This window comes from Bombina bombina, chromosome 2 (genome assembly GCF_027579735.1).
Source record: "Bombina bombina isolate aBomBom1 chromosome 2, aBomBom1.pri, whole genome shotgun sequence".
NCBI lineage: Eukaryota > Metazoa > Chordata > Amphibia > Anura > Bombinatoridae > Bombina > Bombina bombina.
In genome coordinates this window covers 329,217,601-329,243,457 of record NC_069500.1, presented here as the reverse complement: position 1 = coordinate 329,243,457, position 25,857 = coordinate 329,217,601, and the positions used below count along the sequence as shown (strand labels likewise).

At 36.9% G+C, this 25,857-nt stretch overlaps 1 protein-coding gene across 2 annotated transcripts in view; it reads left to right on the top strand.

The window, feature by feature from the left end:
• LOC128648806 (phosphatidylethanolamine-binding protein 1) overlaps positions 1 to 25,857 on the top strand; it is a 92,314-nt gene that overhangs the window by 34,980 nt on the left and 31,477 nt on the right. The window contains exons 1-2 of one of the 2 annotated variants that reach the window (XM_053701679.1): positions 1,592 to 1,793; positions 13,224 to 13,330. In XM_053701679.1, coding sequence (XP_053557654.1) covers positions 1,659 to 1,793; positions 13,224 to 13,330 — 242 coding nt within the window. In that variant the 5' untranslated portion in view covers positions 1,592 to 1,658. Of the gene's footprint in view, positions 1 to 1,591; positions 1,794 to 13,223; positions 13,331 to 25,857 lie in introns of those variants that run through there. The other variant, XM_053701680.1, reaches the window with a different exon arrangement.

The following is a 25,857-nucleotide window of genomic DNA, read 5'->3' as shown; positions in this document are numbered from 1 at the left end:
CATTGCCGTTCCCCTCCTTTGGAGAAATATTCTGTCTTCAAAAACTAAATAATTATGTGTTAATAGAAATTTTACAGAATCTAGCATGTAATTAATGAAATTTGAGTCATAATCAGTATATTATGTCAACATCTCTCAAGTGCAACTAGTCCTTGGGCATGGGGTATACAGGAGTAGAGAGACACCATGCAGTTCAAAGGTGAATTAGTGGGATTGTGAGTGAGGAGAGTTAAAGGGACATAAAACACAATTTTTTTCTTTAATGATTTAGATAGAACATAAAATTTGAATCAACTTTCTAATTCACTTCTATTATTATATTTTCTTCGTTTTCTTGTTATCCTTATTGGAAAAGCAGAAATGTAAGCTCAAGAATGTGCACGTGCCTGCAGCACTATATAGCAGCAGTTTTGCAACAATGTTATACATTAGCAGTAGATGGCAGCACTATTTCCTGTCCTGTAGTGCTTCAGGCATGTGCACGCTACCTACCTAGGTATCTCTTCAGCAAAGAATAACATACGAATTAAACATTTTTGATAATAGAAGTAAATAGGAAACTTTTTAAAAATTGTATTCTTTATCTGAATAATGAAAGAAAAATGTTGGGTTTAATGTCCCCTTTAATGATGCATTTGATGAAAAATTATTATTAAAGGAACATTATTAACAAAAGTAAAATTCATATATTTGCACTTAATTTTAGCTACTGAATTTTGTGGTGTTATACAAATAAATAATAATAATTATATGGAACAAACATCTATCTGTTTGCTGCATGCCCTCATATTAACAGTCTGAAGCATGTGTATGCTCAGAGAGATGGCAGCAATACACATAGGTAATTGTCACTTCTTTAGGCAATATTTATATATAAAGTTTTGCTACAGATGGCTATAAAAAATATGTTAAAAATCCACTTTTTTAAAATTATTAGAAAATCGGAATGACCAATTTTCTTAATAAGACAATGTACAACATTTTAGCATCACTGAAATAAACACAAAAATAATACAAATAAAATAATAACTATAATATTCTAATAAAAGTAATATGTTTAGCGTGTATCTCTGGGGTTCATACTTCATATTTTTTGAGGGACCTTCATTAACTCCCTTCTGACCATGGATTTACAAAGTAAATGTTTACGCTACATGATCCTATGCCACCCCAAAAAAGTGTTCATTACACAGTTGTTGTTGAGAACCCCAGAAATTGGTACATTCATTATTCATAAGCAGGTCCTGCAGAATGAAGGTTTATCGATAACAATGTTATATCGCTGCAATTACACAAAATATTTCCACTGTGGATAAACGGTGTTTCTTTAGTTCTGGTGCTGCTGTTATAGTCTATATATGTGTAGTTTAGATATAGATTTGTTAGTTATAGTTACAGTTTGTGAACAATGAATACAGAATAATGTACAATGCCAAGGAAAATCATGAAGGATTGAAGGCTACAAACCCCGTACCAAATAAGGCAGCTCGTTAATGGCACTATCCAATCATGTTTCCACTAATGTTTCTGTGCACATGGTCATTGGCTGTAATTGGGATGGGCGTGGCTACATTTTCTGAGTTATCTGGGGCTGCAGGGGGACTTAGCACCGTCGTATTTGACTATTTGTGCGTACAGTGAGCGAAGACAGGTTAGAGATGCCCGTGGATATTTCCCAGTGGAACGGACCTCTGTGCCTCTCTGATGTGGATGAGAAGCCAGCACACCCACTGAAAGTCTGCTATGGGACACTGCGTGTAGAAGAGCTGGGGCAAGTGCTGACACCAACGCAGGTAACTCACAGGAGTGAAGGAGAGTCCCTTACAAACTAATAATAGTGATCATTACTTGTACTAGCACCCTTCTCTCTACAAATTCGTATTGTTAGGTTTGTGAAGATTATAAGGCACCATATTATTATGTAATGTATCATTTGTAGAATGTAGAAGTTGATGGTGCATTTGAATATTGCATCAAGTTCAGAATTGTTTGTTGAACTTTACTGGAATCAAATCAAAGCTAAATAGAAATTAAATAAATGTTAATAATGCTACAAGATTATTTTCCATTTCCTAGTATGCTCAATCGGTCTCACTGTGTAGACGAATTAACATCAGAGACAGGGGCCCAGTCTCTTATCTTTAGTGCTGTGAATATTATTATTATTATTATTATTATTATTTTTTCAGTAGTGTACCTGCAAAGTGTATTATGTGTTTAGACACAATAAATATTATGGAACCTCTATATCATTCTGATAATGTAACTCAATATTTATATAATAGCAGTTACCAACTTTGCAGGGGCAATGTGTGTCATTTAATAACACTCTGAATTATATCATTTGCAAAGGATAATATATATAAAACCTGAATCCTTTTAGTTTTGATTTGTCTATTAATTAAACTGAGACCAGATCAATAAACAAACTTAGTTTATTAAAAGAATTATTGGAAATAATAAGCAATATCTGAATAAAGCAAATCAATAAGCATACATCATTACAATGATTTATTGATTATCAGGTTAAAACTAATGAAAACAATCACTAAATTATTTTATTTGCAGTAGCTTGCGTGTATAATAGAGAAACAGAAACTTTTGTTATTTAAATTCTCAGCATAGCTGGCAAGAATCAGGTAAACTAATAATCCTGGCAGACCATAAGAAAATGATATTATAACCAAATTCCTGATTGACCCAGTGTTATTGTCGACAGATAAGACCAGGTTAACAGGAATTACCTAACAAAAACATTTGTGACTATAAAGGGCAAACCAGAATTGATTAACTCACCTGATTCAATAATAAAACTTTGAATATAAATATAAAGAGCATAAATCATATTAACAAAACTGTTTCATATAGGTTTGTTTCATACTTGTGGGATCCTTCACTGGGGTTCAGTGTAAAAATACCCTCTTAGGTTACCCCTGGACCCTCTCTTGCCATTATCCTGACTTGTCTGGTCAGCTTAGCCTTCCATCTCCTCTGGATAGGGTGTGGTCATCATGCATGCTCAGTGTGGCCCATTGTGCCGTCTGCTTGTGTCCTCCTGTCCCCCTTTTGTGGGTGAGTGTGTATTTTATGGAAAATGCTTAACTCCACCCCAACTGATAAGGTTAGGTTCACATCTAACCCTAATTACAGATTAATTAACATTTTTGTTAATAAGCTAAGATTTAGTTAGAATATTTTTCCCTTGGAAGATGGCACTCGTCACTAAGCTATAACAGACAAATATGTATTTTGTAAATATATTCTGAAAAACAAGTCAGTATCTCGATTTGACCGTTAAAGTGAAGGTAAAGTTTTTCATTTTTTTGAATATTATTGTATTATTTAAATATTGTACATTCAGATCACCAATTTTTTTTTAATTCTTTCTATATATAAAATGTAAATAAAAAGTCTTTGTTTTTACCGACTCTTCCCTTCTTTACTCCTCCCTCCATGGATTTCCTGGTTTCTGAGACTTTGACGTATAGAGCGGTCCCACCCGCTCTATACGTAGTTCAAAAGCATGTTCTCGCTTACTGAACAATTTGCGCATGCACACACTTCGTGGTCCATTCAATTTGCGCATGCGTGACTTCAATTCAGTTAAACGGGAACAAGCTTTACTTAGAAACAGAGAGGAAGTAAAGGCAACGCATGCGCATATCGTCAAGTAATGCAGTGATGTAATATGACGGCCGCCTAACGGCCAGTATTTCAATTGGCTTATCAAACAACGTGACCGGGCTGAGAAAAAATAAACAAAAAACGGGTTGCCTTCACAATGTACAGAAATGGATTTAAAAACGGTAATAACTAAATAAATATAGCGATTTAACAAAATTTATGAATTAAAGTCTCATTAAAGTTTACAGTATTTACAGGGGAAACAATATAATCAATCAAACTTTACCTTCACTTTAACCAAGGTTGAACCCCACTAATGTTTATAGAAAAAGAGACTTTCTGGAACCATGTATAAAAAAACATAGGGATATTTGTGGATATTTATACCAATAATATGATAGGAATCATGCAGCTATGTTGGGGACCTTGAATATCATAGTAACTAAACATGGATTATTTTGATAAAGTACAAAAACTTCACAGTAAGCAATTATATACTGACAAGCAGCACCAGCTAATAGCTACATATTAATACTGAAAAATAATATATATGTGTATGTGTACCTGAATATATAAGTAAATACACATGATCAATTGTACCCCTATATTATATAGCACAGACAAATGTGATTAATATGCAATATTAAAATGGTGAATTATACTGGACAATTGTCCTGACATTAGCGATGCCCTTGGTGTATTTTAAATTCACGTTCCACTCCAAAATATTTTAATATGCTTGTGATAACCAAGGGGGTTCATTAATATAATTGAATGTGATAAAAAGTACTATAAACAAAAGACATACTGACAATATTACTGTGCACTCAAAATAAAATGAGCAATCTGGGATCTTTCCCACATGTGTTATAATAACGGTGGTACCCTCATTTAAGAGCCATGAGTATTTAACTATATATCCATTCATCACACATTGACCAGAGTGTGATTGTTGTTTAAAGTGATGTTAAACTTGCCATGTTTTAAAATCAGGTCTGGAATCAAAGCAATATTTTAGATAGACTTTAATTGTTCACTTCTAATAAAGATGGGCTGTGATTTACTTTTTAATCTAGCTGTGCTATTCTAATACCCCCCACTCCGGCCTCCCACTTCAAAACTCATATTTTTTTGTGAGCTAACGGTTTGAAATTGTTCTCCAATCAGCGCACTAGTTAAAAAAAAGTGCCGTACAGCAAGAGCGGATAACAGTTCAAACAGCTCATAAAAAATACACGTTTTGAAGTGGGCGGCTTGAGCTCAGGATAATAGAATGGCACGGCTAGATTAAAAAGTAAGTTACTGTGCTTCTTTATTAGAAGTGATCAATTAAAGTTCATCTAAAATATCACTTAGATTCCAGACCTGATTTTAAAAACGTTAAGTTTACCATCACTTTAAGGGGGGGGGGGGGGGTTATAAGGAATGCATGAAAATGTGGTATTACCCTTTTTTGATGAAATGCATTTCTTATACCTCAGAATTCTGAAATATTTGTACATTTATCATTTGTTAATTGTGTGATTGTACTTAACAGTTATTGACTCATGAATACTAAAACTAATGCACCAATATTATTATATTATGTCCAGAAAAGAAGCTCCACTACTCCAGTTGCAGTTAATTGTTTAAATTGGGCATTTTAATACCAAAACTGTATGTGCTAATTTGTTACAGCATGTCAATTTTGGACTAAAACCCTTGCACTGCAGCTAATGAGAAGGGAACATCCAGCAAGTCAGAAAAAGCATATGTGAGTAGTAGCCAATCACCAACAGTGTTTTTTCTAAAGAACTGCAAAGTATTGCGGCTCATGAGTGGATGTTAGCTATGTGTTTAATTACTTTTTGGGGGTTACATTCCAGTCATAAACTTTGTGAATTGGCAGTAACATCTCGATAGAGTTTGGTGAAGATATTCATGGTTACAACCAGTTCATAAAGTTTTTAACTGGAATGTTAATGTAGACATAGTAAGCAAGGGACACTAGTGGAAGTATTAGACATTCTAGTGGAAGTATTAGACAATCAGAATGTGTATTTTTTTAATTGAAATGTTCCGTTAACTAAGGGCTGACTTCCCCTCACCTAAAGGGACATTGTAATATATATAGTGCATGCATATACATCAGACACATGCACTTGCTGTTCATATGCTCATGCACTTGGCTTACCTGTGTATGCCCATGGGCGATGTGCAAAACTTGAAAAAAATATTTTGTGAAATTTTTTACAACTGTAATTGTATTACAAAATTCCTTCAAATGTCTTTGAAATTCACTCCTGTGCAAATCAAATTTACTTATATAACCCTTTAATAGACTGCAGTTTACCTGACCCTAACAGTGTCATGTGGCTGGACAGTATGGCAGTAGGCAAATAGGGGTAAAGTAGGGATCACAAATATTATCTACCAGTATAAATTTGTTGGTGTCCCAGTTTCATGAATTTTTCAAGCCCTATTAAATATTTAGGCATTTTTATTAATATTAATAAGCTATATATATACTTCATTTCTTTTAGATTCTTTTTTTATCTTTAGTTATAGAAAACTATATTTTTTGGTACCAGATTAAGCTTTGAAATTAGCCTAGCGCACGTGTATACTATATAATGAAGAGGCACCAAGGAGGAGCCAAACTACAGCAGTACAAAGGAGACTACACAGAAGATCTTGACATCTAGCTGGGGGCGATTTTTATTTTAGGTAGGGCTTTTAAGTTATTTAAAATGTTTTTCTTTAAAGGTTTCTGTAACTTGTGATTGTGGGGTTGTTGGGTAAGGAGATTAGATTTTTTTTTAGGGCTGTGATAAGAAGGTTATTTCAGATGGAGTTCTGGCAGTGAGGGGGTTAATTGTGGTGAGAGGTGTGGCAGTTAGAAGGTTAATTGTCGTTGGTGACAGGTGGTTAGGAGTTTAAGCGTGATGGGGCTTCAGGAGCTTAGGAAGTTGATTGTAGAGCAGGGGTCTAGGGACAGTTAGTGCTAAACCTTTATACGAGAATATTTAGTTGAAATATTTCTTTATTAAAGGCAATAAATTCAAGAGACAGCATATCAAAAAATTCACAAATAGAAGGCACGAAAGTGCATATATAACCTTGACATCTCTAACTCCCTCCCCCCATGCCCCCTGCCAGCAAAGTTAACTGGAGAATTAAGGTCCTTGTAACTGACCCATTGTGCTATGCTTCTGTACATGAACATTGCCCATTTTATACAAATTTATAAAACCAAAATAACATTATCAATCAAACTTAAACAAGAACCAAATTTGTGGTACTAATTGTGAGCGACTTCACTCTAATCTAATTTTGTCAAGATATCTAGTCGGTCCTAGAAGAGAATGAAATCAATCCAATGAGTCTAGTCATGTTGGGAAGGTGAGATCTTGGGTTATCTCTTACTCTATATGGGGGTCACCCGCTAAAACTGGTGGCACATTCTTTAATCCCTATCATTCATAATCCAATAAAACCATATTTTAGTAAATTGTTCCCTGGACCCTTGTATTGAAGCAGCGACCTCTGACATAGTGTAGATATGTTCTATTTTATCTAGAACCTCTTGCCAAGCTGGGGCCCCCACCTTCCAATGTCTGGCAATACAGACTCTAGTCGCTGTACATAGAATTTTGATAAATGTGTTAATTGCCTTGTTATACTGTGTAAATCTGTAGTTCAGGAGGACATGCACAGTTGTGAGCATAATAGGCTCCTGTAATAACCTACCTAGGAGCCTCTGGAGTTTTTTCCAGATGACTCTTATCTCAGGCCATGCCCACCACATATGTAGATATGTTCCCCTGTCCCCACACCCTCTGTAGCATTAGTTTGTGCCATCTTGTGAGAAGTGGCGTGTTTTCTCCGGGGTGAGGTACCACCTAAAGGCCATCTTTAAGCAGTTTTCTCTCAAGTCAGCATTAATCAGTCCCTTACTAGACTCGTACAGCACGAGATCCCACTGATCTCTTGGCAGGTCCAGTCCAGTGTCTAGCCCCCATTTTGCCACTAGTGTCGATTGGGTCGTGACAATGGCGCCCTGTAGGGTCAAATATAGTCTTGATATCTATTACTACTCCCAAATCCCTTTCCTCCTCTGTTTGGCTAAGTCTTGTCGCATTTATATAATACGTTGCCTGCATATTTTTACTTCTAAAATGTAGAACCTTGCATTTTCCCATATTAATTCTAATATTCCATTTACCTGCCCATACTTCTAATTTTTGCAGATCCCTTTGTAATGAAAGTTCATCCTGCTCTGACCTAATGACCTTACTTAAAGGGACAGTTCACCCAAAAAATTTCTCCCCTTTAAATTATTCCCAATGATCCTTTTAACCTGCTAGAGTGTATGTCGCTATTTAATCCTTGCTCTAAGTAATTTACAAAAATATTAAAAAGAACTGGGTGGGGGACTCCACTGATTACCTTTGTCCAATCTGAGTATGATTCATTCACTACTACTCATTGCTCCTTATCTTTTATCCAGTTATTTATCCATGAGCTAACATTTTCAGCTATTCCCAGTCCCTTAATTGTGTGCATTAATCTCATGTGGCACTGTATCAAATGCCTTTGCAAAATCTAAGTATATCACATCAACTGATTCCCCTTTATCTATATTTTTACTTACTTCCTCATAGAATATAATTAGTTAAGCATTTTTGATTAATTCAAAATGGCTGCCAAACCACATGACCTATCAACTTCTCTTGAACAAATTTGAATGTTAGTCATAAGATAACCCTATAAACAAAATTTCAAGTCTGTCCCATTAGCGGTTTCGGAGAAGAAGATTTTTGTAATTTTTAAAAACAGCGCATACGAAACGAAATGGCCACAAAGCTATGCAATGTATGGCTTTCAAATTGCACAATTGTAAACAAATGCTTACTATAGACCTTTACAATTTGCAGAAGTTTCATGAAAATTTGCAAATGTTTTATTTCACGAAGGCGATTGTGCAGTGCGAATTTTGACTGCAATATTGCCTTTAAGTGTCATGACTATGTGTAATCATGTGTCTGCTGCACTGTAATATAGTTAAATAGTGTAAATATAATGTGCAAATTTACGCAATTAACAATAAGAAGGTAAATGACTCATAGCAGCCATGTTGTTTATAGAAAATTTGCAGTTTGAACAATCTTGGTAGATGACCGTGCAAAGAGCACATGTGCAAAATTGTGCTTCATTGCACTTAGCGGTTGCAGAGAAGAAGATGTTTAAAGATTTGTGCACATTTCAAAATGGCAGCTAGATCATGTGACTAAATCACTTCTCTTGAACAAACTTTATTCTAGGTCAGTACAGCAGTACACACAGCAAGTTTCAAAACTGTAACATAAGCGGTTCCGGAGAAGATTTTCAAGCGTTTGTCAAACTTTGTCGCAAAAAGCAATATGGCTGTTAGGTCACGTGACTGGTCTTGAATTTCAAGCAGCTATGACTTGGCATTTTTCTTTAGGCATTACAAATACTTAGCTTTAGAGATTTAGTGTACCTACAAGGGTGTGGTGCACGTGGATTTGGCACAGCTCTCTACTTACCATTATATAAAGGAATATTTTATTTGACCATTGTTTAACATTAAACAACTGAACTTGTGTTAGAAAAAAAAATGGTCTTGAGCATATGTGAAGTTGGTTTTAATGAATGTTGATGTATTGTTGTTTAAAGTAATCATTTGAAGTATTTGTAGAGGTATTATATGTAATAAATAACCATTATGTGAAAGTTAGAGGGACACAGCAAGAACATACAGGATATGCTTAAAGGGACATAAAACCCAAACATTATTTCTTTCATGATTCAGATAGAGCATGCACTTTTAAACCACTTTACAATTTATTTCTATTATCCAATTTGTTTTGTTCTTTTTGTATCTTTTGTTGAAGAGTGTACCTAGGTAGACTCAGAAGCTGCACATATATGCCTCTTATTATTGGCTTTCAGCTAACTCCTAGAAGGGCATTGCTTCTCTTTCAACAAAGCATACCAAGATAATTAAGCATATTGATAATAGAAGTAAATTGGAAAGTGGTTTAAAATGGTGTGATCTATTGGAATCATGAAATAAACATTTTGGGTTTCATGTCCCTTTAAAGGGAAAGTATACTATAAAATGTGTTAATTATTCAAGTATTTCCAATTACTTGTTATATCAGCTGCAGAGTTTAAAATGTATGGGGAAATATACTTTAGGTACATTTTTGGTTATGAAATAACTTTCTACTAACTGAACACACAACCCAATACAGGGCTAGATTATGAGTGGAGTGCTATTTATCGACTTTTGTGCAACCTTTTATTCGAGTATAACAGTTAACAAGAACTCTGAGGTCGCGCTAACCCGACACACTCTAATTGTAAACAATTTAATAAACTCTAGTAGGTAAAGTAGATATTTGTGAACGCATAAAAAAAAGAAAATATTAGAGTACGCTGTACCTTTAAGGTTAAATGAACCTAGACCAGGGGTGAGCAATGTATGGCACATGTGCCGAGCGTGGCACTCTGAATCCTTTTTATCAGCACTTGGAGTGACACAGCCTTTGGTTTCACCTATGTCATATCTCTGCTATGTAGGGGGGTAACCAGGTCTGGTGTTTCCTTCCACTTGGAAAATAATGCACTACATGCTAGGGAACCTAAAGCAACAGACTGCAACTGGGGAGGCTTGGGGGAAATTTAGGTTAGGAGCTGACAGAGGAACTTTTAGCCAGTTGACTAAGACTTAAATGGACAATAAACACTATGATCAAGATTACAAGTGGAGTGGTATTTAACGCTCTCGCTCGCTTGCAAACACCGCTAGAAGTAAGCTTTTTGCGGAAAGTAAAATGTTTTCGCTCATGCACTACCTCGATGCAAGCAAAAAGACGAAGTTAGGATATCGCGCGCCCGTTAACATATTCCCCTCATATAGAAATCAATGGAGGAGAAAAAAGTGGAGAAAAACCTAACACTCTACTTACATGCAAACCCGATCACATATTCTCAAGTGTGCTAACCTGATATGAAACGATTAATATTTCACATTCCAATGTTCTTCACATAGCAGACTATGTTCTATTCATTAAAAAAAATACATATTTCTACATATATCTGATGGTATTTTAGTACAATATATAGGTCTTAAAATTAGGTAAATACAACCTCAGATGAACAACAACACACATGACATATTACATTGTGTCATGATTTATTTAACAAAAATAAAGCCAAAATAGAGAAGCCATGTGTGAAAAACTAATTACACCCTAACTGCTTCCATAGGAATTAAGAGGCTAAGTAGCAGCCAGGTGCTGATAATCAAATGCCCTTGATTAATTGATCATCAGCAAGTGTGACCGCCTCTATAAAAGCCAAAGTTTTAGCAGTTTGCTGGTCTGGAGCATTCATGCGTTTGTTAACACAATGCCAATAAGGATAGACATCGGCAATTGTCTTAGATAAGCAATTGTTGCTGCCCATCAATCTGGGAAGGTTAAAAGGCCATTTGCAAATAATTTAAAGTGCATCATTCTACAGTGAGAAAGATTATTCACAAGTGGAAAACATTCAAGACAGTTGCCAATCTTTCCAGGAGTGGACGTCCCAGCAATGATCAGGGAAATTGCAAAAAAAACCAAGTGTTATATCTCAGACCCTACAGGCCTCAGTATGTTAAATGTTAAAGTTCATGACAGTACAATTAGAAAATGCCTGAACAAGTATGGTTTGTAATGGAAGGGTTGCCAGGAGAAACCCTTTTCTCTCTAAAAAGAACATGGCAGCACTGCTTAGGTTTGCAAAGTTGCATCTGAACAAACCACAAGACTTCTGGAACAATGTCCTTTGGACAGACGAGACCTAAGTGGAGATGTTTGGCCATAATAAACAGCGCCACATTTGGCAAAAACCAAACACAGCATATCAGCACAAACACCTCATACCAACTATCAAGCACGGTGGCAGAGCAGTGATTTTGGCTTGTTTTGCAGCCACAGGACCTGGGCACCTTGAAGTCATTAAGTCGACCATAAAGTTCTCTGTATACCAAAGTATCAAATTTGAGGCCACCTGTCCGACAGCGAAAGCTTGGCCGAAATTGGGTCATGCAGCAGGACAATGATCCCAAGCACACCAGCAAATCTACAACAGAATGGCTGAAAAATAAAAGAATCAAGACCTCATTCCGGTTGAAATGCTGTGGAGGGACCTTAAGAGAGCTGTGCATAAACTAATGCCCGCAAACCTCAATGAACTGAAGCAACGTTGTAAAGAAGAGTGGGCCAAAATTTCTCCGCAATGATGTGAGAGACTGATAAAGTCATACAGAAAACGATTACTTCAAGTTATTGCTGTTAAAGGTGGTTCTACAAGCTATTGAATCATAAGGTGTATTTAGTTTTTCACACATGGCTTCTCCATGTTGGCTTTATTTTTGTTAAATAAATCATGACACAGTGTAATATGTCATGTGTTGTTGGTCATATGAGGTTGTATTTACCTAATTTTAAGACCTGCTAAGCCCCAGATAATTGTTATTATATATAGGCCGAAACGTACGTCTGGGGTTTTGCTGTTTCTCTCGTTCAAAGAGGGATTGCCTGGTATTTCGGGGCTGGACTGTACTGTTAAGTCAGGATCAGACTGATATGCTTCAGGAAAGTTCTTTTCTGTGAAAGGCACATGTTGAGCAAAAAGAGGCGGCTTCTTGGGTGGTAACTAGCCATAGCTATTATGCTATTGTTCGTTCCCAGGTTGAGTGCTTCTCTCTTTTTATTTATGCTAATTGTTATTATGTCCTGATATGTAAAACCATAGCATTCAAAGAGGGTGTACATACTTTTTCACATGACTGTAAATACATATAAATACATATGTTCACACCTATAAGCATATATAGATACATACATATACATCTTTAGACATGTATATGTATGTATCTCAATGTTAAAGCCCTTTAAAGCCTTTTTTTTCTCTAATACCTGAGACCTGAATATCTTTGAACCCTTATAACTTTTTTTGCAATATTTTTTTAAAAATAATTTCTATTAGATAGTGTTTTTATGAGTGTAACTTTACTTGTAATGTATTTTTGTGACACTTTTTTGTTATGCCAAACAGTTAACCAGAGGACACGGTAATCATTCTAGCATAAATCACAATTGCGCTCAAGCTATCGCGTTTACTTTCAACTCGTAATACAAGCGGTAAACCCGACAAGCGCAAACACCCATGATAACCCCCTTATCACTTGCGTGTAACTGTCAGTGCTCCACTCGTAATCAGGCCCACATACAGCACAAATCTGATCATTGCATTACATGATTGTAGTTCCTGATTAAACAATGGATGCCCATTTTTCAGGAATAGAAAAAAATATCAAACGTGGCAATGTCCATCCTACCTGTAAAGCCTTGTTGCTTGTTGTTTGCAACTCTAGTTTGAGGCACATTTATATTTGCATATCTGCCAGAATTACTCATGTATGATCTGCGTTTGCGGAAGGAGTTTGTATACACTATACATATTTTACAAATCTTGCTGCCAGACTTTGATTACGTTCATGTTTTTTCTGGCTGATGGTTGAAATGTTATTTCTTTTGTAGGTTCAGCATTGTCCAACGATTGAATGGGAAGGCATGGACCCAAGGAAACTGTACACTGTGGCGCTAACTGACCCTGATGTGCCCAGCAGGAAGGAATGCCATTTAGGGTGAGAAAATCTATTCTGGGAATCAAAGATTAATCTCTTTTGCACAAAGCTATAGAAAAAAAGAGAATGTTAATAAAAATAGTAATGATAATAATTATAATAAAAATAATAATAGTTCAATTACATAAATATGGACATACTGTTCTTTCCCCATGGATCCACATATAGAGAGTGCCTAAATTGTGGAGAGAAAGGAAAAATAATATATATATGGATTTTAATATACTTCATAATCGTGAGGTGTTTATATGTGAATATCCTGTATCTTGATTTTTTTAAGTGTTTTTTATTTGCTACATCATATGCTACACCAGAAAAGCCCTCTTTTTTCCCTGGTTGGTGCACTCCTCTGCACCCTCCTTTTTTCTCGTTCCAGATCTTCTTATCTTCTTCAAGTGAACTTTTTAAATGGTTTAGTTCAGTTTGGGAGGAGCTGCAAAAATTGGAATTTTGAGAGCTTATATTTGGGACTGGTTAAGGACATTTGTTTTAAAGCAAAGTATTTCTCTTGGGCAATTTGACCATATATATATATATATATATATATATATATATATATATATGTTACAGAAAGGAATGGCTGGCACTCGCTGGTTTTTAGAATGTGCTTTTATTGCACTGCAAACATGTGACGTTTTGGGGAGCTCATCCCTTCATTGGACAAAGTGCATCAAACAATATATAGCCAGTGATCCCATCCCCAGTCAAAGAAGAACTACCCATTATGTGACCAATCAAGGCCCTGTATGTGATTAATAGTACTCAATAAACGGCAGTATTAGTGTTATGTTTAAGCTGTAGAACTGCAAGATCAAGCAATTATAAACTGTGCAAAATGATACTTACAGCAAACTTTACATACAGTAAGTACTCTTACAGAAAACTATATATATGTGCACTGTCACACTAACAATCCCCATGGCGATTTAATATCAAAACATAGAGCCAGGTCACAGCTAATGGGCGTGTTAATGGAGCAGTAATAGGATGAGCAGTGTCACATGTATCCAATATATTGTATTCTACATCACGTCATCAGCCCACCCACATAGTACAAGCCAATTGCACGTATGGGCAGGTCATGTGATGTCACTACTGTCAACATCAGGCTCTCAGTGTTATTAGTGAGCTGCACCTTATGATTGTATGTATATGTTTATATGTATATATATATATATATATATATATATATATATATATATATATATATATATATTGACATAATTATAAACATAATACAGTGGAAAATTCTCTTAATCACTCCACACATGCATAGTAATATAATTAGCCTTCTATAGCTGCATTGATCCATAGTTTTTAGTTAAAGGGACATTAAACCCAAATATTTTCCTTCATGATGAAGACAGACTATACATTTTTAAACAACTTTCCAATTTACTTCTATTTTCAATTTTGCTTCATTTTCTTGGTATCATTTGTTAAAGGAGCAACAATTCACTATTGGGAGCTAGTTAAACATATTAGTAAGCCAAGGACAAGAGTCATGTATGTGCAGCCACCAATCAGCAACCAGCTTACACCTCCTGAACATACCTAGGTATGCTTTTCAATAAAAGATACCAAGAGAAGTAAGCACATTAGATTATAGAACTAAAATGGAAATTTGTGTAAAATGGCTATGTGATGGAGTGTATAAACTCATCCCTGTAGAAAAGGGTTAATTTCTCTGCTGGGAAAAATACTATCCTGAAAGAAACAAAATGCTGTAAGGCTTGCCAGCTCACTGCTGAAAACATTCCTATTTGTAACAGGCAGACAACAAGAAGCCAATTAACAACAGCTGAGGATAGTTAGAGGGCTATATAAGGCAGCTCTTGCAAGCAAGGTTAGATTCATTTCGATCTCAGACATGGAAGTAGCAAGACACTGGGAGAGTTGTGGAATGAACTAAAGTGACTTTTTACCCTAAAAACAGGGTGTCTTGCTATGGGGCATATACTGCATTTTTGTATGGGGTGGAGATAAAATTCATATTTTAAAAATCTCGCAAAACGAATATTTAAACCATTCACACAAAAATATGCAGTAAAAATTGTATTGTTAAGGTGCTTTAAAAATCATAACAAAATTCTTCACCAAAATCATATTTTATCACAAATTAAAAATTTGTATGTAAATTACTCAGGAATAAATTGTATTAAATATGCACAGCATAAGTTGTAATTTAAGTACACTGGATGTGCAAAAGTCATTTAGTAGTTTGTACTTATATTTACAATATACAAAGCGTAATTTCTTTTTTCTCTCCATAAAATGGGCTGAACGTTGGCTTTCCATGGGTATATATGAAATTGTCTCTCTAATCCCAGCAGAATTCTGTAAATATTTTCTTACTACAGATCTGACAATTTATTCTTGCTAACTAAACGGTAGTGAGCTTTTTTCAAAACACTCAAAATGAACCCTAAAAGAAAAACACGCATACGAAAATATAGGCGATTGTAAGATGCTATATGTGGAAAGCAGCATAATGTGATTTATATTGGCTGCAGGATTTCATTTTTAAAATGCACCCCCTGCTCAGTGCTAACTTTGCTTCATGGTGCAAAGTGTCCCTTTCCAGCGGGTTCTATTAGTTTCAAAGGAAGACATCTCACCACTTGCAGGGACTGCCCCTTTTTTGCGATCATTCCACTAGAGGTCGCAGGGAAAAACCACGTTTGAACTTGCAAGATTTAGGTCATCGGGCCCTGTGTGCTTCATAGTTCGCAAAAGGTAGTGTAGGGTCAGTATGCACTATATGCCAATGTTGCTTAGTGCTTGCACCATATTTCCTCTTATCAGGAAAATATGTGGTTGTGAAAGTCAATCTTCCAAAAGTCTTGGTGTCATTGTCCTGTTGCAGAATACATTTGGGGCCAATTAGATGCCTCCCTGATGGTAGTGCAGGAAAGATTAAGTATCTGCCTGTATTTTTCAGCATTGAGGAGACCATTAATTCTGACCAAATTCCCAACTCTGTTTGCAAAAATGCATTCCCAAACTTGCCAGTAATTCTTGTACCACTCTCTAGCCCTTCAGTGAACAAACTGCCTTCTGCTTCGGCCAAATATTTTAATTTTTGAGTCATCAGTCCAGAGCACCTGCTGCTATTTTTCTGCACCCCAGTTTCTGTGTTTTCATGCATAGTTGAGTTGCTTGGCCTTGTTTCCATATTTGAGGTGTGTTTTTTTGGCCGCAAGTCTTCCATGAAGACCACTTCTGATCAGACTTCTCTGGATAGTAGATGGGTGTACCAGGGTCTCACTTGTTTCTGCCAGTTCTGAGCTGATGGCACTGCTAGATATCTTCTAATTGCAAAGGGAAGTAAGCATGATGTGTCTCATCTGCTGCATTAAGTTTCCTTGGCCGACCACTGCGTCTACAGTCCTCAACGTTGCCCATTTCTTTGTGCTTCTTCACAAGAGCTTGGACAGCACATGTGGAAACCCCTGTCTGCCTTGAAATTTCTGCCTGGGAGAGACTTTGCTGATGCAGTATAACTACCTTTTGTCTTGTTGCTGTGCTCAGTTGTGCCATGGTGTATTAACTGTCTTCAGCAACCTCACCTTATTAGCAGTTTAGCTGTTCCTCAACCAGTTGTATTCCTCCTACACAGCTGTTTCAGTTAATGATTGCGTTTGACCTGCATATTAAATTGATGATAATTAGCAACTGTTTGGTAAATTTGTTTGATCATGCACCTGACTATATGCCTACAAAATCTCCGACTTTGTGCGAGTGTTCCTAGAAGAATTGATTATGTTTTATACACACACACACAAACACACATACAGCTCTGGTAAAACTTAAATATGCTCGTTTCAAGCCTTACTGAAGCACCCTCAAGTCAACACCGATCCTCCACTAAATACCACAGTGGGTGCGAGACACTGTAGCTTGTAGGCCTCTCCAGGTGTCAGTCTAACAATTAGATGACCAGGTGTTGAAGAGTGCTGAAAACTAGACTCATTAGAGATGACCTGGAAACAGGCAGATTTATCTTTGTGAAGGACGCATGAATCAAGCCACGTACAAGGTTATTCTGGGAGAAAACTTGCTTCCTTCTGCTCTGACAATGTTCCCCAACTCTGAGGATAGTTTATTCCAGCAACACAATGCTCCATGCCACACAGTCAGGTCAATCAAGGTGTGGATGGAGGACAACCAGATCAAAACCCTGTCATGGCCAGCCCAATCTCCAGATCTGAACCCCATTGAAGACCTTTGGAATGTGATCAAGAGGAAGATTGATGGTCACAAGCCATCAAACAAAGCCGAGCTTCTTAAATTGTTGCACTAGGAGTGGCGTTAAGTCATCCAACAGCTATGTGAAAGACTGGTGGAGAGCATGCCAAGACGCATGAAAGCTGTGATTGAATCAGGTTAATTCCACCAAATATTGAGTTAAAACATTTGTTTTGTGTTGTTTAAAAATAAATATGAACTTGAATTCTTTGCATTAATCAAGGTCTGAAAACACTGCATCTTTTGGGATTTATTACAAGTGTAGCAAACTTTTTGCTCGCACAGGTTAGCATGCGTATTACAAGTTGAAAGTAAAACTTTTGCACACAATTGAAAACCGACGCACATTAACTAAAGGACTTCGTATATCGCAACCATGCTAACTTTTGCTCCCCATAGAATTAAATTGAGTGTGCAAAAGAAAAAAAATAGAAAACTTAGCACCCTGGCGATAACCCAACAGGAGTTATTAATAGTTAACATTCTAATGTGCTTCACATACAGGAAAATGTTATTTTTAATTTAAATAGATATTTCTATATATATATATATTTGTATAGACCTATACCTATATATCTCTTCCTATTGAAATATAAGTATAGATATGTATTTTATTATAACATTATCATATATATATGTATAATAAAAAAATTTAAAAAATTCTATGTGAAAAACATTGGAATGTAAAATATGCGTAACACGCTTTGGGTTTCATGCTTTAGGTCTTATTTTATATTTAATTAATACACAACACACCTTAATATAAATCACGTCAGGTTAATGCACATGACAAATTAGTGTACTCCTGTCGGTTTCACGCACTTAAAGTTAAGGTTCTACAGAGGGGAAGCAGTACTGATAACTGGTCTTATCCTGACCAAATCATGAGCAAAGGCTTGAATGTCAGGAAGTCTCAAAATGTTCTTGTGATACAAGACTTATAGGGCCTTTAAGGGAATTGGCTGATAAACCCTTACCCAGCCCATCCTGCAAAAAAATAAGAATTTCTGAAAAGAGTTTCAATGGTAATTTTTAGACTCACACCAGTCTTTTAATAAATAGGAAACCAATGTCACAAGTGAGTTACCAATTTTGTTTATCTGAAAAAACTTCTCTGAAACAAAATTAGACGTTTAATTGCCCTGCCGTCAAATTGAGAGACTTGAGATCTTGATGGAAGAAGGAACCTTAGGAGAAAAAATCCTTACTGAGAGGAAAACATCAAGGCTGGCTTGACACAATTGTACTAGATCTGCGTTCTACGTCCTGCAATGCCAAACAAGAGCAATGAGGCCCTTTCCTGTTTTATCTTGGCTATTATCCTTGATAGTAAAACAAAAGGAGAAAAGATGTAAATCAAATTCAATGACCAGAAAATCATGAGTGAATCGAATAGAGTCGCATGTGGATCTCAAGATCTTGCATAATACTGGGGTAGCTTGTAATTCAAGTGAGAAGCCATAAGGTCTATGTCTGGCTTTCCCAAACGATTCACAGTATACCTCCTGATTCAAAGGCCATTCTCCGGGGCAAAGGTGCTGATAACTGAGGAAGTTCACTTCCCAATTGCCCACACCCAGAATGTGAATAGCTTAAATATGCAATGATGGTGTTCTGTCAAAGTCAGAATTCCAACTACCTCTTTCATTGTTAAGGCACTATGAGTACCACCTTGGTGATTGATAAAAACCACTGCTGTGGTATTGTCTAACAGAAACTTCAGAAAAGACACCAGTCTTAACAGAGGCCAACTCTGTAGTGCCCTGAAGATTGCACGGAGCTCTATGATGTTGATCAGAAACCTTGCCTACTGAGGAGACCAAACTCCCTGCACTTTCTAGGAACCCCAGACTGCGCTCCAACCCAGTAAACTGACGTACATGGTGAATATTACCCAATTCAGACAGAGGGAAGAGGCTCCTTAAATCAAGCTTGGTGAGTCTGCCACCAAGTTGGAGAATTTCTTGTCTTCAAGTCTAAAGACATCTTCTGAGATAGACTGTTGAAATCTCCATTCCACAAAGAAGAAGGAAGTAGAGTTTGATGTATTTTGAGTTTGCAAGCATCTGTAAAATATAGTCTCATTGTAACAGATTTTATGACATCGCCCAGAAAGACAACTCTTGTATGTGGTAGTAGAGAGCTTTTCGGGAGGTTGATTTTCCAACCATGAGAACGAAGGATCTAAAGAAACTGTGTTTGTATATTTCCGAGGCATTTGAAAGAAGCAGCCTGTACCAGAATGTAGTCTAGGTAAGGAGCTACTGCAGAGCCCTGAGCTCTCGCTATGTACAAAAGAGATACGAGAATATTTTAGAAGATTCTTGGTGCTGGTGCCAGACCTACACAAATTGCTAATGCCTGTTGTGTAAAATTCATGTAAATAGGAATATACAAATAGCATCTTTCAAGTCTATAGTAGACATAAATTGGCATTCCTGCACTAAAGGTAATATAGTGGGAAACGTCTCCATCAGAGGCGTTACTAGAAACCACAGGGCACAGGTGCAAGAATCTAAGAAGGGATCCCCTTTGTTCAGAAATAGCAGAAATGCATGGCTTTGCCATTGCTTTTTGGTAATAAGAAGGCCACTAATTGCAGCTGTGCACCACACTTGTAAGCTTGTAAGGTTAAGTTTAGCTATTAGTGTAGCAATTACCCTCTTACCTGACACCTCCACCCTCTGATCCCTACCTGATCTCTCCTAAATAGACCTCTACCCTCCCTCACGCCCCACTGGTCACCACCATCATAGGTACTGGAGTTTTAAGTGCTTTATTTTATTTTTTTTATTAATTATTTTCTGCAGTACAGGATCCCCCCATTACCCTCCCTTATCCCTTCCAAGCCGCTCTAACCCTGTCTGCCAGTAGCCAGTTTAAATCAATTTATGTTTTTATTTGTTTATTATTTTTTATTAAAAAAAACAACACATTTTTATTTAGTTTAGCAGCCCTCCCTCACCCTTCCACACCTCTCCCCTCCAAGTTATCCTTTACTCTGGCCTTTGTCTCCCCTCTTATTACAATGTTCTCCCTCTTTCCTGGTCTCAGTGTTTGTTTATTTCTGCAGTGTAGCGGTCCCGCCCATTCCCTTACTCTCCCTCCCCCCCTCCAGTGTCTCTCTACACTGCAATTTCTGCAATGCCCCACTTGTGGGGCATGCAGAAATAGCATTATCTTGCAACTGTTAGCAAGATCACGGCCAAAAGAGGCTGGTCCTTAAGGGCCAAACAAGGGGTTAAAAAAGGTACTGTCCCTTAAAGGCATGGTAGTCTGCTTAATTAAAGTGGAAATAGCACTGGCCATCTTTAGAATAGTCACCCACCCATGCCTCCAATTTTTAGAGGGTAAAGGAAACATGTTTTTGCATTTGGCGGAGGGAACAAAGGGAATATATGGTTTGTCCCATTCCTTGCTAATTAGATCAGAAACCAGGAATCTAGATAATCTCTTTTTGGGCTGCCTTAAAGAATTTATCAATCTTTTTCACAAATTGTTTGTCTGCAGCTGGAGGATCCCCAATCTGCAAGGCAAGTAAAAATTTCTGCAATAGAGCGTATAAGTGCTCATATAAAGAAAAACATAATTTATGTAAGTCCATGAGTTAGTTACTGATGGGATATACATTCCTACCAGGAGGGGGCAAAGTTTCCCAAACCTGAAATGCCTATAAATACACCTCCCACCTCACTCATACCTCAGTTTAACGTATAGCCAAGTTAGTGAGGTGTATAAGGAGTAAAAGCATAAAAAAGAGAAACAAGATAAATAATGTGCTTTATACAAAAAATCATAACCCCCCAAAAATGGGTGGGTCTCTTGGACTCTCGCCACCATGAAAGAAATGAATTTATCAGGTAAGTTCTTACATAAATTATTTTTTCTTTCATATAGGTGGCGAAAGTCCACGAGCTAGTTACTGATGGAATATAATACCCAAGATGTAGAAGTCCACAAGTAACTATAGAGGGAGGGATAAAATAAAAACAGCTATTTCCACTGAGAAATTAAATCCCAAAAAATAATTACGTTTTTTTAAAAATTTAAAAAACTTAAATCATAGGCACTAGGATCAAACTGAGACAGCTGCTTGAAGAACCTTTCTACCAAAAACCATCCGAAAAAGCAAAAAACACCAAAATGGTAAAATTTAGTAAATGTATGCAAAGAAGACCAAGTGGCTGCTTTGCAGATTTGATCAACTGAAGCTTCATTCTTGAAAGCTCAAGATGTGGCAACTGATCTTGTAGAATGAGCTGTTATTCTCTGAGGCGGAGACTGCCTCGCCTCCAAATAAGATTTGCGAATCATAAGTTTCAAAAAAGATACCAAAGAAATGGCAGAGGCTTTCTGACCTTTTCTGGAACCAGAAAAAATAACAAATAGACTAGAAGTCTTTTTGAAATCTTTAGTAGCCTCAACATAATATTTTAAAACTCTTACAACATCCAAAGAATGTAAAGACCTTTCAAGAGTATTCTTAGGATTAGGACACAAGGAAGGAACGATAATTTCCCTATGAATGTTGTTAGAATTCACAACTTTAGGCAAAAATTTAAACAAAGTCCGCAAAACAGCTTTATCTTGATGGAAAATCAGATAAGGAGACTCGCAAGAGAGAGCAGACAATTCAGAAACTCTTCTAGCAGAAGATATATCCAAGAGAAATAACACTTTCCAAGAAAGTAGTTTAATGTCCAAAGAATGCATATGCTCAAAAGGAGGAGCCTGCAAAGTCTTTAATACCAAATTTAGACTCCAAAAAAGAGAGATAGATTTAATAACAGGTTTGATACTAGTGAAAGCCTGTACAAAACAGTGAACATCAGGAAGATTAGCATACTTTCTGTGAAATAAAACAGAAAGAGCAGAGATTTTTTCCTTTAAAAGTATTGGTAGACAAACCTTTATCCAAACCATCCTGAAGAAACTGTAGAATCCTAGGAATTCTAAAAGAATGCCAGGAATAATCCTGAGTGGAACACCATGAAATATAGGTTTTCCAAACCTTGTGATATATTTTCCTTGAAATAGGCATATGAGCCTGTATCATAGTGTTAATCACTATGTCAGAGAAACCTCTATGACTAAGGACCAAGCGTTCAATTTCCATGCCTTCAAATTTAGAGATTTGAGATCTGGATAGAAAAATGGGCCTTGAGACAGAAAGTCTGGTCTTAGAGGAAGTGACCAAGGCTGGCAACTGGACATTCGGAGAAAGTCTGCATACCAGAACCTGTGAGGCCATGCTGGTGCTAACAGAAACACATAAGATTGTTTCATTATGATCTTTGAGATCACTCTTGGAAGAAGAAACAGAGGTGGAAAAATGTAAGCAGGTTGGTAAAACCATGGAACTGCTAGAACATCCATCAATTCCACCCGAGGATCCCTGGACCTGGAGAGGTATCTGGGAAAATTCTTGTTTAGATGAGAGGCCATCAGATCTATGTCTGGAAGACCCCACATCTGCTCAATCTGATAGAACACAACTGGATGGCGAGACCACTCCCCCGGATGTAGAGTCTGACGGCTGAGATAATCCTCTTCCCAATTGTCTACACCTGGTATATAAATCGCAGTGACAAGAGTTGGATTCCGCCCAAGAAAGTATTAGAGATACTTCTTTCATTGCTAGGGGACTGAGAGTCCCCCTTTGATGATTGACATATGCCACTATTGTGACATTGTCTGTTTGAAGCCGAATATACAATTCTCTCTTTAAAAGAGGCCAAGCCTGAAGAGCTCTAAAAATAGCACAGAGTTCTAAGATATTTATTGGTAACCTCGCCTCTCGAGGATTACAAACTTCTTGTGCTGTCAGAGACCCCCAAACAGCTCCCCAACCTGTGAGAATTGTGTCCGTTGTGATCACAGTCAAGGTAGGATGAACAAAGGAGGGCCCTTGAACAATAAGGTGATGGTTTAAACACCAAGTCAGAGAGTGAGTGTTGGGATTTAAGTATATCAGTTGTGATATCTGAGTATAATCCCTGCACCATTGGTGCAACATGCAAAGCTGTAGAGGTCTCATATGAAAATGAGCAAAAGGGATCGCGTCCGATGCTGCAATCATGAGACCTAACACTTCCATGCACATAGCCACTGAAGGGAATGACAGAAACTGAAGGTTTAGACAAGCTGAAACCAATCTCAATTGTCTCTTTTCTATTAGGGATAGAGTCATGGATAATTAATCTATCTGAAAACCTAAAAAGGTGACCTTTGTCTGAGGAATCAAGAAACTCTTTGGTAAATTGATCCTCCAACCATGTCTTTAAAGAAACAACAGAAGTTGTTTTGTGTGAGATTCTGCTAAATGAAAAGATTGAGCTGGTACCAAGATATTGTCAAAATAAGGAAACACTGCAATACCCTGCTTTCTGATTACAGATAGAAGAGCACCTAGAACTCTTGAGAATATTCTTGGTGCTGTTGCAAGGCCAAACGGAAGAGTGACAAATTGTTAATGCTTGTTTAGAAAAGAGAATTTCAGAAATCGATAGTGATCTGGATGAATCAAAATGTAAAGGTAAGCGTCCTATAAGTCTATTGTGGACATGAAGTGACCTTGCTGAACAAAAGGCAGAATAGTCCTTATAGTCACAATCTTGAAAGTTGGGACTCTTACAAAACGATTTAAAGTTTTCAGATATAAATTGGTCTGAAAGAATTTTCCTTCTTTGGTACAATTAATAGATTTGAATGAAAACCCAATCCTTGTTCCTGCTGTGGAACTGGGACAATTACCCCTGAAACATTTGATCTGAAACACATTTCAGAAAGACTTTAGCTTTTACTGGGTTTTTGGTACATGGGTAAGACAGAATCTTCCCAAGGGAGATCCTATTCTGAATCCTATTTGATACCCCTGAGATATTATATTCTGAATACACTGATTTTGGACAGAGTCTGTCCAAACTCTTTGAAATAGCTTTAGTCTGCCCCCTGCCAGAAGAACCGGCTTGAGGGCTGCACCTTCATGTAGGTTTAGGGGCAGGATTTGGTTTCTTATAAGGCTTGGAATTATTCCAATTCGGAGATGGTCTCCAATTAGAGCCAGAGGCCTTAGGGGAAGGAGTGGTTGTCTGTTCTCTAATCTGACAAAATGAACGAAAATGATTGGGAGCTTTAAATTTACCTTAAGATTCTTATCTTGGGGCAGAAAAACTCCCTTCCCCCCAGTGATAGTGGAAATAATAGAATCCAATTGAAAACCAAAAAGATTCTTTACCTTGAAAAGAAAGAGATATCCATAAAGCTCTTCTAGTAAGAATAGCTAAAGACAAAAGATTTGATGTTAAGTTTCACAACATCAAAAGATAGCATCGCAAATAAAATGATTTGCATGTTAAAGTAAGAGAATAATGTTAGAAAATTCTGGGTCTAAAGACAATTGCTAAGCTAAACTGTCCAAACAAAATATAGAGGCAACAGCAACATCAGCAATAGATATAACTGGTCTAAGAATATAGCCAATATGCAAATATGCCCTTCTAAGATAAGATTCAAGTTTTATATCTAAAGGGTTTAAAAATAAGTGCTGTCTTCTATAGGAATGGTAGTACCTTTGACAAGAGGGAAAATATCCCCATCAACTTTAGGGACTGTTTCCTAAAGTTCCAAATTACCAATAGGTAAAGGATACAAGTTTTTAAACCTAGAAGTAAGGTTAAAAGAAGTACCAGGCTTAGACCATTCTTCAGCAATGAGATTAGAGCTAGCATCTGGAATAGCAAATACTTTAGGAGTAATAAAATAATTTAAATGATTACTAGGTCTATCATCAGGAGTTTTAGGCTCCTCAATCCCTAAAGTTAATAGTACTTCCTTAAAAAGAGGACAAATATATTCAATTTTAAACAAAAAAGAAGATGTGTAGTCTTGTAGGTATAGCTGTACCACACACCTTTTTGGCCGTCACTCAACGTCAGTACCGCACTTATAAAAAAGTCCTTTTTCAATGGAACTCCCATAGGGCCGGTATTCCAAGTTTTGCGGTGAGGCCAAAGAGTAAGCGGTACACCCTATACTGACAAGATCCATACCGCCATCTGAAGTCAGTAGTTATGAGTTTTATGCTACAAAGCTGTACCATAAAACTCATAACTAAACTGTCATAAAGAACACTAACACCCATAAACTACCTATTAACCCCTAAACCGAGGCCCTCCCGCATCGCAAACACTATAATAAATTTATTAACCCCTAATCTGCCACTCCCCGACATCGTCGCCACTATAATAAATGTATTAACCCCTAATCTGCCGCTCCGG